The sequence below is a fragment of the Grammomys surdaster genome, unplaced genomic scaffold (genome assembly GCF_004785775.1).
Source record: "Grammomys surdaster isolate TR1022 unplaced genomic scaffold, NIH_TR_1.0 125852, whole genome shotgun sequence".
Taxonomy (NCBI): domain Eukaryota; kingdom Metazoa; phylum Chordata; class Mammalia; order Rodentia; family Muridae; genus Grammomys; species Grammomys surdaster.
In genome coordinates this window covers 820,685-832,982 of record NW_021620678.1, presented here as the reverse complement: position 1 = coordinate 832,982, position 12,298 = coordinate 820,685, and the positions used below count along the sequence as shown (strand labels likewise).

At 49.1% G+C, this 12,298-nt stretch overlaps 1 protein-coding gene and 1 long non-coding RNA gene across 2 annotated transcripts; one reads left to right on the top strand and one right to left on the bottom strand.

Moving 5' to 3' along the window:
• Nucleotides 1-404: 404 nt before the first annotated feature.
• On the bottom strand, nucleotides 405-11,117 carry Kdelr3 (KDEL endoplasmic reticulum protein retention receptor 3). The gene is made up of 5 exons (XM_028789843.1): nucleotides 10,891-11,117; nucleotides 5,146-5,246; nucleotides 3,176-3,334; nucleotides 2,230-2,482; nucleotides 405-1,052 (listed from the first exon to the last, which is right to left on the bottom strand). The coding sequence occupies exons 1-5, from the start codon at nucleotides 10,979-10,981 to the stop codon at nucleotides 1,012-1,014; spliced, it is 645 nt and encodes a 214-aa protein (XP_028645676.1). The 5' UTR covers nucleotides 10,982-11,117; the 3' UTR covers nucleotides 405-1,011.
• LOC114640808 lies at nucleotides 4,111-5,395 on the top strand. Its single transcript, XR_003714204.1, has 2 exons — nucleotides 4,111-4,140; nucleotides 5,165-5,395. It is a non-coding gene; the product is annotated as an uncharacterized LOC114640808 (long non-coding RNA).
• Nucleotides 11,118-12,298: the final 1,181 nt, after the last annotated feature.

Below are 12,298 nucleotides of genomic sequence, written 5' to 3'. Positions count from 1 at the left end.
TTGTCCTAGGTACAGCAGAAAACTAGCAGTTTTCTTAGTGCAAATGACTTCTGTCTGTCCTTTGTCAGCACAGGTGCAGGCACACCCCTTGAGCTGGGTTACTTGCCTTTTATGGTTTACTCACTTAGGGAAAGGGCTGAGGTATTAGGTTGTGGGCTGCTTCTCCCTAACAATCTGTTGTGCAGACTTCTCATCTAAAAAGGTTGGTGGCTTTTGCTTGGGATCAGTGTTCTGCTAATGCCCTTGCTGGTCTCTCAACACATTCCTGTCACTGAGACTTGAATTGTAGGTGTGATGTCGAGGCACAGGATGCTCAGAGCTATGTTACTACTATTTTTAGTTTGTAAATTGTCCTTTTGATACCATCTTGTTTTCTTTTGTAGGTATAAATAAACACTTGACAATAAAGGTGTGAACTTTTTATTACATTAAAACTTAGAGTTTACATGTAGTCCTAATGATTCCCTTCAAGCACCAGACGTTTGGAGATTGAGTGTACTTGTCATCCTATTTAGCACCCAGATTGGGAGGGGACGGTGAGCTTGATAGTGGCTCTTGGCACAGAATCTAGTTACACAGTGGCCATGGTGTCCACCTCAGCTGGCAAGTGAGATTAGAAGTCCTAAGCATTTGGCAGAGCTGGTTGCTTGTACTGCTTACAGCTTTTAGATGGCAGATGAGCCCACAGCTCTAGAGTTCAGCGCTCTGACCTAGGCAGGGTCTTTGGATCTTCTATAATCCTAAAGAAGCAAGAGTTGAGTCATTTGTGGGAGAGGCATCTTACTGCTTCTTTTCACTTGCCGTTCATTGTAGGGTACCATACTCGAGCAGATGGACCAGGTATTCCATTATATCCACGACGGTGTATGAGGGGTGCTGCCATTGACACCGAGATAGTGCTTTGCTCAAATTCACACCAGTCATTTTAACACTTAAGTTCCAAGTCTTGGCTCGAAGTCATGGAGGAATGATGGAGATTTGCTCTAGATGCCTTAGCGGTGGCCCATCTCTTCAAACTGGCATTGGTAGGCTTAATTTCTTTCCTTTAAGGACTAGGAAAGATAAAATTTTAGGATGTGCTGTACTTTAAAGAATTCTTGTCCCACCCCCTGCTTTAGCTGGTCTTGAACTAGAGACCTACCTGCCTTTGCTTCTCTTGCTCTGGCACAGTCTACATCCTGCTGTCCCTTCAAAGTTGTCAGCTTGCAGGGGTTAGTTCCATCTCAGGTTACCCATGGGCATTATGCCCTGTCTCCCCCAGTTTGGTTAGTGATGTTCTTATATAGTTTTAGACTAGTATGTCCTCTGTTCCCAAAGCCTGTGTCTGTCCATCCCAACCCTGTTTTTAAGCTACCCTGGTGAGTCTGCATGGTTGCTGCTGGGCTGGTTGAAGTTGAGTTCTTACAGATGTCCTTGGTGATACAGTAACAAACCCCCTTACCCTAGCCCCCCTGAGGTCCTGTGTGAACTTAATTTCCTTGAGTTTCAAGGTTTATGACTGCTAACAGCTGCTTTGAAGCTTTGGGGAGTGAGGTCCACCCAACTATGTTTGTCAAAAGTCTTCGGTTTTCCTGTCTGCACATTCGTGATTGCTATTGGTCTGTGCTTCCCCATATCCAAATAAACTCCAGAAGGGATGAACCTTGGCTCTGTCTCAAACCAGTTGGAGTACTGAGTAGGTTTGGCCCTGTAGACCCACGTTTGAATGCTGGCCTTCTGAGTGATACTGTTAGGAGGTGTGGCCTTAGAGAAAATGTGTCACTGTGTAGGAGGACTTTGAGGGACTCCTAGTGTTCAAAACTCCCACCAAGCACATGGAGCAGAGCTTCCTCCTAGCAGGAGCATACCTCTCTGGAACCAAAACTACTAGGCCAACAGAACAGGAAGCAAACATTTTCCTAGTGAGTGGAACTATTCCCTTTTCCACCCCTTGATTCCTGGACCCATGAATACTAGTTATAGGAGAAACTACCATATATCAGACACTGATTCAAAGTGTATATTGTCTTCACAAGAACCCTGTCCCAACCTTCAAAGCCTGGCTACACAGTGCCACGTTTCCTCCAACAAGGGCATAACCTATTCTAAAAAGGACATACCTCCTAATAGTGTCACTCTCTGTGGGCCAAGCATTCAAACACCAAGCATTTGGTCTATGGGGCCAAACCTATTCAAATTATTACAAGTACCATATGTGAGAATGCATGGTGGCACAGAGCCAGTGCCTACCTTTGGTCACATACAAGTAGAAGAAGTCACAGTAAAAGATGGTTTGTACAACTCCAGACACCACTGAGATCTGGTCATAGTAGTTCTCTGTCTGGTACCGCCTGATCCAGTTGACCAGGTAGAGTAACCGATAGAGCCCCAGGAAGAACAGGTAGTGTGTGGTGATGGTCTCGGCCTCTCCAGTCTTACTGATCATGAAGAGCTGTGGCAGGATAGCCACTGACTCCAGATAGATGGAGAAGGTCCAGAGGACCTGTCAGAACAACAATAGAAGCATCCATTGTTTTAGACAAGACTTGAGTAGTGAACATTTGCAGAAGAGAACAGTTTGACACAGAATCATTTTACAAGGTATCAGTGTTGCAAACTTGACTTATCTCCCAAGGAAGGAATGGGGCAGCAGAATGTTTTGCCACAATGGGTCTAAGAACTTTATGGCTTTTTGCTGTTGGGAATAGAAAACAAGACCAGATGGCACTCTACCCATAGTGTCCCCAGCCCTGAACTTGAGTAGTTAAGCCTTTCCATCACTTAAGGAAATACAAACTCAAGCATGTAACGCCTGCTTGTTTTACAGCAGTGCAAATACAATATGGAGCATGCATCCATAAAACAGTTTTGACAGACTGCATAGTTTGTAAATGACATTAAGACAAGGTGTCAAGGAACAGCCCATAAATATCAGCATAGGACCTCCAGAGATGATTGTCTTTCAAAGCTCAAGCAAGCCCGCTGAGTTAGCCTGGAGTGCTCTTGTGGACACAAGGTGTCAACTGAAGGAGGGTTACCACCTGCTTAGCTTGGAACCTCAGGACTGTAAATAGCTGTGCCCTGAACAGTGGGTGGGGTTGAATGCTGTGAACAGTGAGCAAAGGGCTCGTGGTAGGCACGGCCAGACGGCTGACGAGGGTGCTGAAAGGCATCCCTGTCTTGGGATCAGACCCACCTCCATAGGTGCATAACTGTAGTTCTCCAGAAAGGAAAGGCCGATCACTGGGACCAGGAGGAACTCCAGACGGAATGTGTCATTTTCAATGTCAAACGTTTTCCGGAACTTCCAATAGATCATGTACACTGTGACGTAGGCACAGAGGAGGAAAACTACCTAGAGAAACACGGACATTTGTGATATCATTTAACACTCAGGCTAAGCCATATCTGTAATCCTGAGGGCTTAACATGCTATTGTTCCCAACAAGTCGCCCTGCCTCTGTGTGTGTGTGGGGGGGGAGGGGTGTGTGTGTGTGTGGTGTGTGTGTGTGTATGGTGTGTGTGGGGGTGTGTGTGTGGGGTGTGTGTGGTGTGTGTGTGGTGTGTGTGTGTGTGTTTGTGGTGTTTGTGGTGTGTGTGTATGGTGTGTGTGTGTGTGTGGTGTGTGTATGGTGTGTGTGTGGGGTGTGTGGGGTGTGTGGGGTGTGTGTATGGTGTGTGTGTGTGATGTTTCTGGGGCCCCTAGAATTTCGAGTTGTCAGTTTGCATTAGAGTCACATGAGTAGCTTCTCTGATGCCATTCCAAGGGTTGTTTGTTTGTTTGTTTGTTTGTGTTTTTTTGTGTGTGGTAGGTCGGGGCAGCCTTGGAATTTGCTTTTCTAACATCTTCCCAGGCTTGTGCTAATCCAGATGGGTGGCACTAAACTACACTGGCACAGAGAGCTCACTCCCACTTCACTAGGATGAGAGATGAATGCTGTCACCACACCGTGTGTCATGATGTCACATGCCCTGTGAAGACACATCAGTCTGTCTCTGTTATAAGAGGATTCACGGGCAGGACCCTCCTCTGAATCTTTATTCAGCACAGATTAGTGATAGGAGGAACGCAAGGAGTGATGATGGCATTTCTATCCTATTATAGACGACACCTTACCCTGCTGCAGCAAGGCTGGATCTGCAGAGAAATGAACTAAGCAGGTAGGTGATCAGCCAATAGTTCTAATGGTGATTTTAAGCCCCAGCCTCAGATTCACACTCAATGCAACTGCTTCATAAGAGAAAATGTCCTCCTACCTCTTTCACTGATGAGCTACCTGGAATCCCAAAGGATGTCTCTGAGACTTTTGGTGTGCCATATCATTTCTTGAAATATTGGGGGGAGGGGGGCAGACCATGAGGGGAGGTTGTTTGAGACCAAGTTTCTCTGTGTAGCCTTGGCTGTCCTGGAACTCAATCTGTAGACCAGGTCAGCCTCAAACTCAGAAATCCACCTGCCTCAGACTCCCAGTGCTGGGATTAAAATAAGATTTTAATACTTGGATAGCCATTCCATGACTAATATTCTCATTTGCTTATGACAGTCTGCCTTGAAGGTATAGGATCTATGAGTCTTGAAAGTCTCCAAGTGCCCGGCACACAGAGGCAGGTCACACATTGCACGGGTGGCCAATGAAATTCATTAAATGCCCAGGGTCCAGGAAACAAACGTCTGATTTGTTTATTGTTTAACCATTCTATGTGATGGCTAATTATTCAGTCCATAGTAGGGTGCCAGTGTTTATGTCTCTGTGTGCGTGCGTGCATGCGTGCATGCGTGTGTGCGTGTGTGCGTGTGTGCGTGTGTGCGTGTGTGCGTGTGTGTGTGTGTGTGTGTGTTTAGTGGGAGGCTTTTGAGACACTGTCACTGTGTAGCCCTGGAACTAAGTATGTAAACCAGGTTGGCCTTGAACTCGGAGCAATCCTCTTGCCTCTCTGCTTCTCCGGTGCTGAGATGACAGTGTATCATGCTACCTGCCTCACACTTAAGCCTGTGACCTTGATGAGTCTCACAGCCAACTTACTGAGTGAGGTACAAGTACTATGGTGGTCCTGAGGAAACAGCACAGAAGCCCATGCCTGATATGCCTTGGGCAGCAAGGCAGGTGAGCCAGCTGCAGCCCTGGCCTGAACTTGCCAGCATGCCAGGAGTCCCCACACGCTTACCTTCATCACTGTGTTATAGATGGAGATGAAATTGGAGAAGAGGTCCAGGTACCTGGTGGTGAAGACCAAAGCGAAAAGAATCTGGCTCTTCCCAGAGATGCCTGTGCAGAACAAACAAGAAGCCATGAGAACATAACCTTCAGTGTAGCCAGCCAGGAGCAGCTATCTCTGCCCTCCCCAGCCCTAAGTCACTGGAGTCCCTGTGCCTCTTTGTTGAGCTATGATCTGTCTCCAAATAAAGATTCGAACACTACATTCCCAGTCACCCTGTGTGCACCACCTTGGTGCGTCTCTGTGGAGGACGCAGAGGTAGTGAGAGTCTCCTGGGAGGGGGTGTTGAGGCTGTTCTGTGTGCCACCCCCAGAGCTCCAGTGGCAACCCTGGAACTCCACTCTGGGAGAACAAGGCACTGACTCCAGCTGCTGATTAACCAGGGAGACGAGCAGGCAGAGGAAGGGACTGGCCAGCAGTGCTGTTTTCAAAATACACATATTTTAAAAATCATTTTCCTACTTAAAAAGGTTATGCCTATTTTTATTCATTGTAATACAAAAGTTAGGAGTGTCAACTCAGTGACAGAGCATTTCCCAAGCATGTCCCAACATTGCCATAAGTAAATAAGACACCAAATGCTACATGCAAAAACCAAAGAAGCCTGAGAACACAGACCTCTCGCAAAGCTCATGTTTGTGCCGGAGCATGTGTGCATGACACAGGTGCCTGGACTTGTCACACATGCTTGTCTTGGTCTCCACACTGTTTCTTTTGAGACGGGGTCTTTCTGAAGTTCTGACTGGTCTGGAACTTGCTATAAAGAATGGACTAGCCCGGGGGGGGTTGGTGGCACACGCCTTTAATCCCAGCACTTGGGAGGCAGAGGCAGTGGATTTCTGAGTTCGAGGCCAGCCTGGTCTACAGAGTGAGTTCCCGGACAGCCAGGGTTATACAGAGAAACCATGTCTCAAAGAAACCAAAACAAAACAAACAAAATAAAACAAACAAAACAAAAACAATGGGCTAGTTTTTCCAGGTGTGGCAGCACACTCCTTTAATCTCAGTACTCCGGAAGCAGAGGCAGGCAGATCTCTATGAGTTCAAGGCCAGCATGGTCTACAGAGTGAGTTCCTGGACAGCCAAGGCTATACAGGGAAACCTTCCTGAAAAACAAAACAAACAAGCAAACAAAAAGAATAATGCTGGCTTTGGGCTGGGCCTAGAGGCCTATATCTCAGGAGGCAGGCAGTGAGTTCAAGGTTAGCCAGGTCGACCCAGTGAAACCATGTCTCAAAATTAATTCATTAGTTAATCAGTCAATCAATTGATCTATAGGGGCTGGCCTCAAGCTTTTAACAACCCTCCCCGCCTCTGCCTCCTCAGTGCTGAGATTACAAGTAAGTGTCACCACTGTGCCCAACTCCAAGGTCTGTCTGTCTGTCTGTCTGTCCTACTGTCTTTTTTAAAAAGGATCTATTTACCTTGAGCTGAAGAAATGACTCAGTAATTTAGAGCATTTACTGCTCTTGCAACAGACTGGGTTTGGTTCCCAGCACCCACACAGTGGCTCACAACTGCCTCTAATTCCAATTTTGGGGTATCTGATGCTCTCTTCTGATCCTGTCAATGTACACATGTGGTTCACAGACCCCCGAGGTGAGAACACATACACATAAAAGGAATACATACATATAATAAAATACTATTTCTTTTAGGCAGGTGTGGTGGTGCAAACCTTTAATCCCAGCACCCAGTCAGGCTGATCTCTGTAAGGTATAGGCCAGCCATGACTACATAGTAGTAACGTATCTCAAAATGCAAATAAAACTGGTGTGTGTGTGTAGTGCCCACATGGATATATATGTAACATGCTCCCCTGTAAGTACCGGTATATGGAATGGTAGCCACTGACAGCTGTTAGACATGATATGGGTGCTGGGAGTTGAACCTGCAAGATCGACCAGTGCTCTTAACCACTGAGCCGTCTCTCCAGCCAGGGTCTATGGTGTTTCTTGGCCTACTCTTTATTTATTCACGTATCTGAGTTAGAGTCTTGTTATTTTGAATGGTTTTTTTGAACAATTATTTATAAAGTTTATTTATTTACTTAGTAGGTGTTTGTAGTGTATGTGTGCATGCATACCATGTATGAAGGTCGGGATGGTTCCCTCCTTGTATCATGTGGACCGAACTCAGATGCTCAAACTTGACAGCAAGCACCTTAAGCCTAAACCATCTCAGCAGCCCAACCTTTAGTGTTTTGAGACAGCATCTCATGTAGCTCAAGCCGGCCTCGAACTCTTTGTGTAGACAAAGCTGGCCTTGAATTCCTATTTTTTTCTGCTATCTCTTTCTGCATGCTGGGATCACGGGATTGTGCCAGTACAACCAAGGACTTTTTTTTTTCTTTTTATGAAAGAGCTTCAGAGTCCAGAGGGCTCCCTTGTGCACTCCTCCAGCTTCTGCTTAGGTTGATGTCATACCTGATGGCCATAAAGGTTCTCAAAAGAAGACAAGGACAGGGCTGGGGCTGTGTGCATTGGTGCAGTACATAATCCCATCACTCAGGATGCAGAGGCAAACCAGCCTAGGCAAAAGAGCCCAGTCTCAAAAAAAAAAAAAAAAGGGCGGGGGCGGGGACTGGGCAAGGGCACTTTCTTAGCATCACGAAGCTCCAGACTCTTGACTTGACTCCCATCTCCCCAGTGTTCCTGCTGCACACCCAGCCTGGGGCCTGAAACAACAGGTCATCCCCTACACTCGCCTGGCACTGCTTCAGGTCATGGAGGTGGCTCCAAAAACCAGGAACTTCCTTTCTCTTCCTTTCTTGCCACACTCACGCCAGCCTCTGCCACCTCATCTAACTGCTCCCAGTCCCAGTACTTATGTCTCTGAAGTCAAGGTCAACTGACCTCACTACTGGTCTCCAGAGCAGCTAATGTAACGTGGCTATCCCTAGCACCCCTCTCCTGGACTCAGTGACATCATGCAGCTGTGCCTCTCTTCCATGGCTCTACCTGTCTTTGTCCCCAAATCATCCAGCTGCCTGTTGTTCTGTGTCTCTGCCATCTCAGCTAACACACACACACACACACACACACACACACACACACACACACACACCAGGGACACTCCAGATCTAAGGCCTCCTCTTAGTTTTGGCCTGTATGTTCATTCATCTGTCTACTCTACTTTTCAAGACAATCCCACAAGGGCCCAAAAGGCAACCAAGACAAATCTATTTCCCCATAGCCGCCTCCACCCCTCGTTGGTAAACAGCCTTTCATCCCCCTGCAAACTCATGGCCTCTCTCCTTCCCTCACATCCCACCAGGCCCCAGGTCCCTTCAGTGTCCGTTAGCCTCACTCTACTCTGCTGCTCTCAGACGGCCCAACTCTCCAGCTTCAGTGCCTCCCAGACTCCCACAATCTTTTATTGCTGGCCAGCAGACCTCCCCCCCATTTCCATTCTCCATCCAGAAATCCAAGGGCTATTTGAAAATAAAATTCTGCTTAAAGCTTTTATGTGGCTTCCAAATGTCCTTAAAAGACTCAAAGCCTCATCCCAGCTGCTGCCTGAGTGGTCCTCTCTTCTGGCTCTTGCCATGCCCCCTCCAGCCTAGCAATTTGTCTAGGTTATATTCCAAGTGAACACAGTGTCTGTGTACTGTGACCCACATAGTAACTCTCCCTTCCTGTGCCCACACTCCCTGTCTCACTCTTCGGGTCTGGCAGGACAGTCTTGGGTCAGGGTGATGTTTTGTTTTGTTTTGTTTTGTTTTGTTTTGTGAGACAGGGTTTCTCTATGTAGCCCTGGATGTCCTGGAACTCTCTCTGTAGACCAGGCTGGCCTTGAACTCACAGAGATCCACCTCCCTCTGCCTCCTGAGTGCTGGGATTAAAGGAGCATGCTATGACTACCCAGACAGAGTGACATTTTTAATGACGAAGGAGGAGTCTCCTAAGGTCTCTCCCAGTCTGAAGAACACCGGGCCCACATGCTGGATGCAGGCAAGCATGGGCCTCACATTCCTCACCAGTAGTCCAGCCCACACACATGTGACAGGAGCCATGTGACAGGGAGTATGATTTGAAGATGAGTGCAGGGGGTGACACAGATGGGGAGGTGTCCCAAACAGAGCCAGCTCCAAGTGGGGCTGGCTATGCCACTCCTTTCACCAAGCCCTCATAGAAGCCTTGCCGAAGAGGCCCCTCTGCTAGGACAGTCTAGCAAACAGCTCCACAGGGGATACCTGGCCGCTATATTCTCCAGCCCTCTTAACCTTGTGGGCTCATGGCTCCACCCACAGAGGCTCCAAACAAACTCATAAAAACACCAGATTTCTATGAACACCATCCCGACCTGGAGCCCAGGAGAAGCGAGGACACCATGAGTCCCTCTGACTGACAGGAAAACACAAGCCCCAGTCTACAGAACTCAGCAGGACAGTGGCCAGTGGCTCTGGCATTCGGGGCTGGCATCAACCGCCATTTCCTTTCGCCTACAGCAACGCATACTCATTTGCTCCTCCTGTCCCTTTTTGCAGGTCAGCTCCCTGAGGAAGAGCATTGAGGTGTCAGGGCACAGGGTCCCTCAAAGGACTGAGGGAGGGGGTAACAGCACTCCCCCAATCCTACCCTGGACCTCTAAAGGACAGGCACAGGTCCAGGAGAGTCTACAGCTCCCAGGTCCCCTGAGCCAGATCCTGAAGGGCTGTGAGAGGCAATCTCTCTGGCAACTACAGACCCCGAAAGATTCTAGTTCAGTCCAGAGCCACTGGATCTAAAATGTGGTGATCCATACTCAACCAAGTCCCTCTCCTGGTCAGCCTCCCAGGTGACATCTCAAATACTCTCAACCTCCATTTCCAGAGTCTCAAGAGACCTGCTAAGATCCCGCCTCCGCTCCTACTTCTTGCGTGGTTCCCTTCATTCTGGATCCTGAATGTGACCGGGAAGAAGCGTTTCACCACTGGTCCATCCTACCTTCTGGACTCTTCTTCCTCCTATGTCCTCCCCAGGACATGCCCCATGGCTTCTACGTATTTGCACGGTGCTCTGAACACCATACCCTGTTCCTTGAGTACACACCCTGACCATCCCCTCCCTCCACGTTGCCCTTCAGCAGCTCTCTGCCTGCCCAGGTCTAATGGAGTCCGAGCTTACATCCGTCTACATGTCTAGCACAGGCAGGAAACGCTAGGAACAGAGATGGCTGAAAGACAGTAGGCAACTTCTCATTGCATGGGGGACTGCAATCATCAATCCAGCCTCCAAACTGTTTCTGACCCCAGCATAGCAGCTAGACCTCTAGCCAAACAGCGAGTCCCTCCAATGCCTCCCACTCAGAGCCAGCTCCACATCCCTGGACCAGGCTAGTGTCACTAGCAAGCAGGAAAAGGCTCTCCCTGAGGGAGTAAAAGGCAGGAGAGAATGAAGACTCCAAGATTAAGGCGAGTTCAAATGCTCTTCCCTCCTCAAGAAGGGGAGGGTCTCCCACCAGGGGAAGGTCGCCCTCCACTCCTCGACCAGCAGCCATGATACTGCCAGCTGCCCAGTTAAGGATGGGGCGAGGGGGGTGAAGTAGGGCTCTCTGTGGAGACAGAAGCCACTCTCCTGCATAATCTCCTGGATCCTCTGAAGTCGGGGAAAAAAACTTCACTGAAGTTTTTGGAAGCAAGCGCGCCCGGGTTCCCTCTGAGCCTGAGTCCTCACCCTGGTCCTGTCCCGCCCCACCCCGGGCGCTGCTCACCCGCGCAGCTCTTGGACCTCCAGATCTTCACTAGAAGCAAGATCATGGCCAGGAGGTGGCTCAGGTCCCCGAGGATTCGGAACACGTTCATGGTTCCGCCCGCCGCTCCCGCGCTTTGTCGGGCGGAACTTCTCTGAGAACTTTCTGGTGCTCGGAGTGCTGCCACGTCCCGTTCCCCGAGCCTTGCGGTGCCCCAGGCCGGTGCCGCGCCTCCCGGCTTGCACGCTCCCGCCGCGCGCACCGTTGGCCACGGTGACGTGGCGGGACTGCCGGGCGCAGGACATGAGCCAGGAAGTGGCGCTTCCCACATCCCCACGCCGACGGGCGGGGCAGCTCTCACAGTGGCTGCTGGCCTGAGCCCCTCCCTCTCTGGCCCTGCTTAGACATCCAGGGTTCCCCTCATCCCCAGAAACCTCAGTCAGGGCCTGGTACTCGGCTGAAAGTCCTAACTTTCATAGCTCTGTTGAGGCCTGGGAAGTGGAAGCAGGCTCTCTGCCACTCTTGACCTCCCAGGTTAGAACTCTAGGGAAGTGGGGCTGAAAGGAGCCCTGACCTCCTCAGCCGTTAAACTCTGAGATAACTTGACATAGCTCTGAGATAACCTTGTTGATGGCTTCCGGAGTGGAGACAGGTTGACCCTGAGTTCCCCCTTCTGGGCTTCAGTATTGTCCTCCTTACAATGGAGGTGCTAACGGTGTTAAAGAGGCTGAGTGTATTAGGGATCCACGTCCCCGACCCAGCCTTCATTTCTGCCCCCCTCTTTTTCATGTGGGAAGACTATGGAAAGAACTTCACTGACCAGGAAAAACTCCAAAAATGTCAGAGAGGCGGGCAGGAAGTAGGCCAGAGTAGGAAGAATCTTTGGTGGGCTGAAGGCCTCCATCATTGCTTTATATCCTCTCTGGGCACAGGTCTCTACCAAGCCCGCTCAGTCAGTCAGCAGGTTCTCCAGCACAGGAATGAGGATTAAAAGAAAAGAGATGATTAAACAAAATTGCAGCATGACCCCAGCCAGTTCTGAGGCTGAAGGCTGAGGCAGGTTTTTGTTGTTGTTGTTGTTGTTGTTGTTTTTGGTTTTTCAAGACAGGGTTTCTCTGTATAGTCCTGGCTGTCCTGGAACTCACTCTGTAGACCAGGCTGGCCTCGAACTCAGAAATCTACCTGCCTCTGCCTCCCAAGTGCTGGGATTAAAGGCGTGCACCACCACTGCCCGGCTTTAAATCCTTTTAATTATATTCAAGTATTTAGGTCAGTTCTAGGTTGAGGAACCAACAATACAATAGATACAGTCAAGGAACAAACAAGGCAATATACAAAGTCCAGTGATCACTCCCATGATCACTCTCATGATCACTGTTTCTAAGGGCTCATCAGGATGACAAAAATATCTGAGCCTACTTCCCTGTCC

Coding starts and splice junctions, on each gene's coding strand:
- Kdelr3 (XM_028789843.1), bottom strand. CDS start 10,981: ATGAACGTGTTCCGAATCCTCGGGGACCTGAGCCACCTCCTGGCCATG. Junction 3,335..5,145: donor TCTATAACACAGTGATGAAG/GTAAGCGTGTGG, acceptor GTGTTTCTCTAG/GTAGTTTTCCTCCTCTGTGC. Junction 2,483..3,175: donor ACAGTTATGCACCTATGGAG/GTGGGTCTGATC, acceptor TTGTTCTGACAG/GTCCTCTGGACCTTCTCCAT.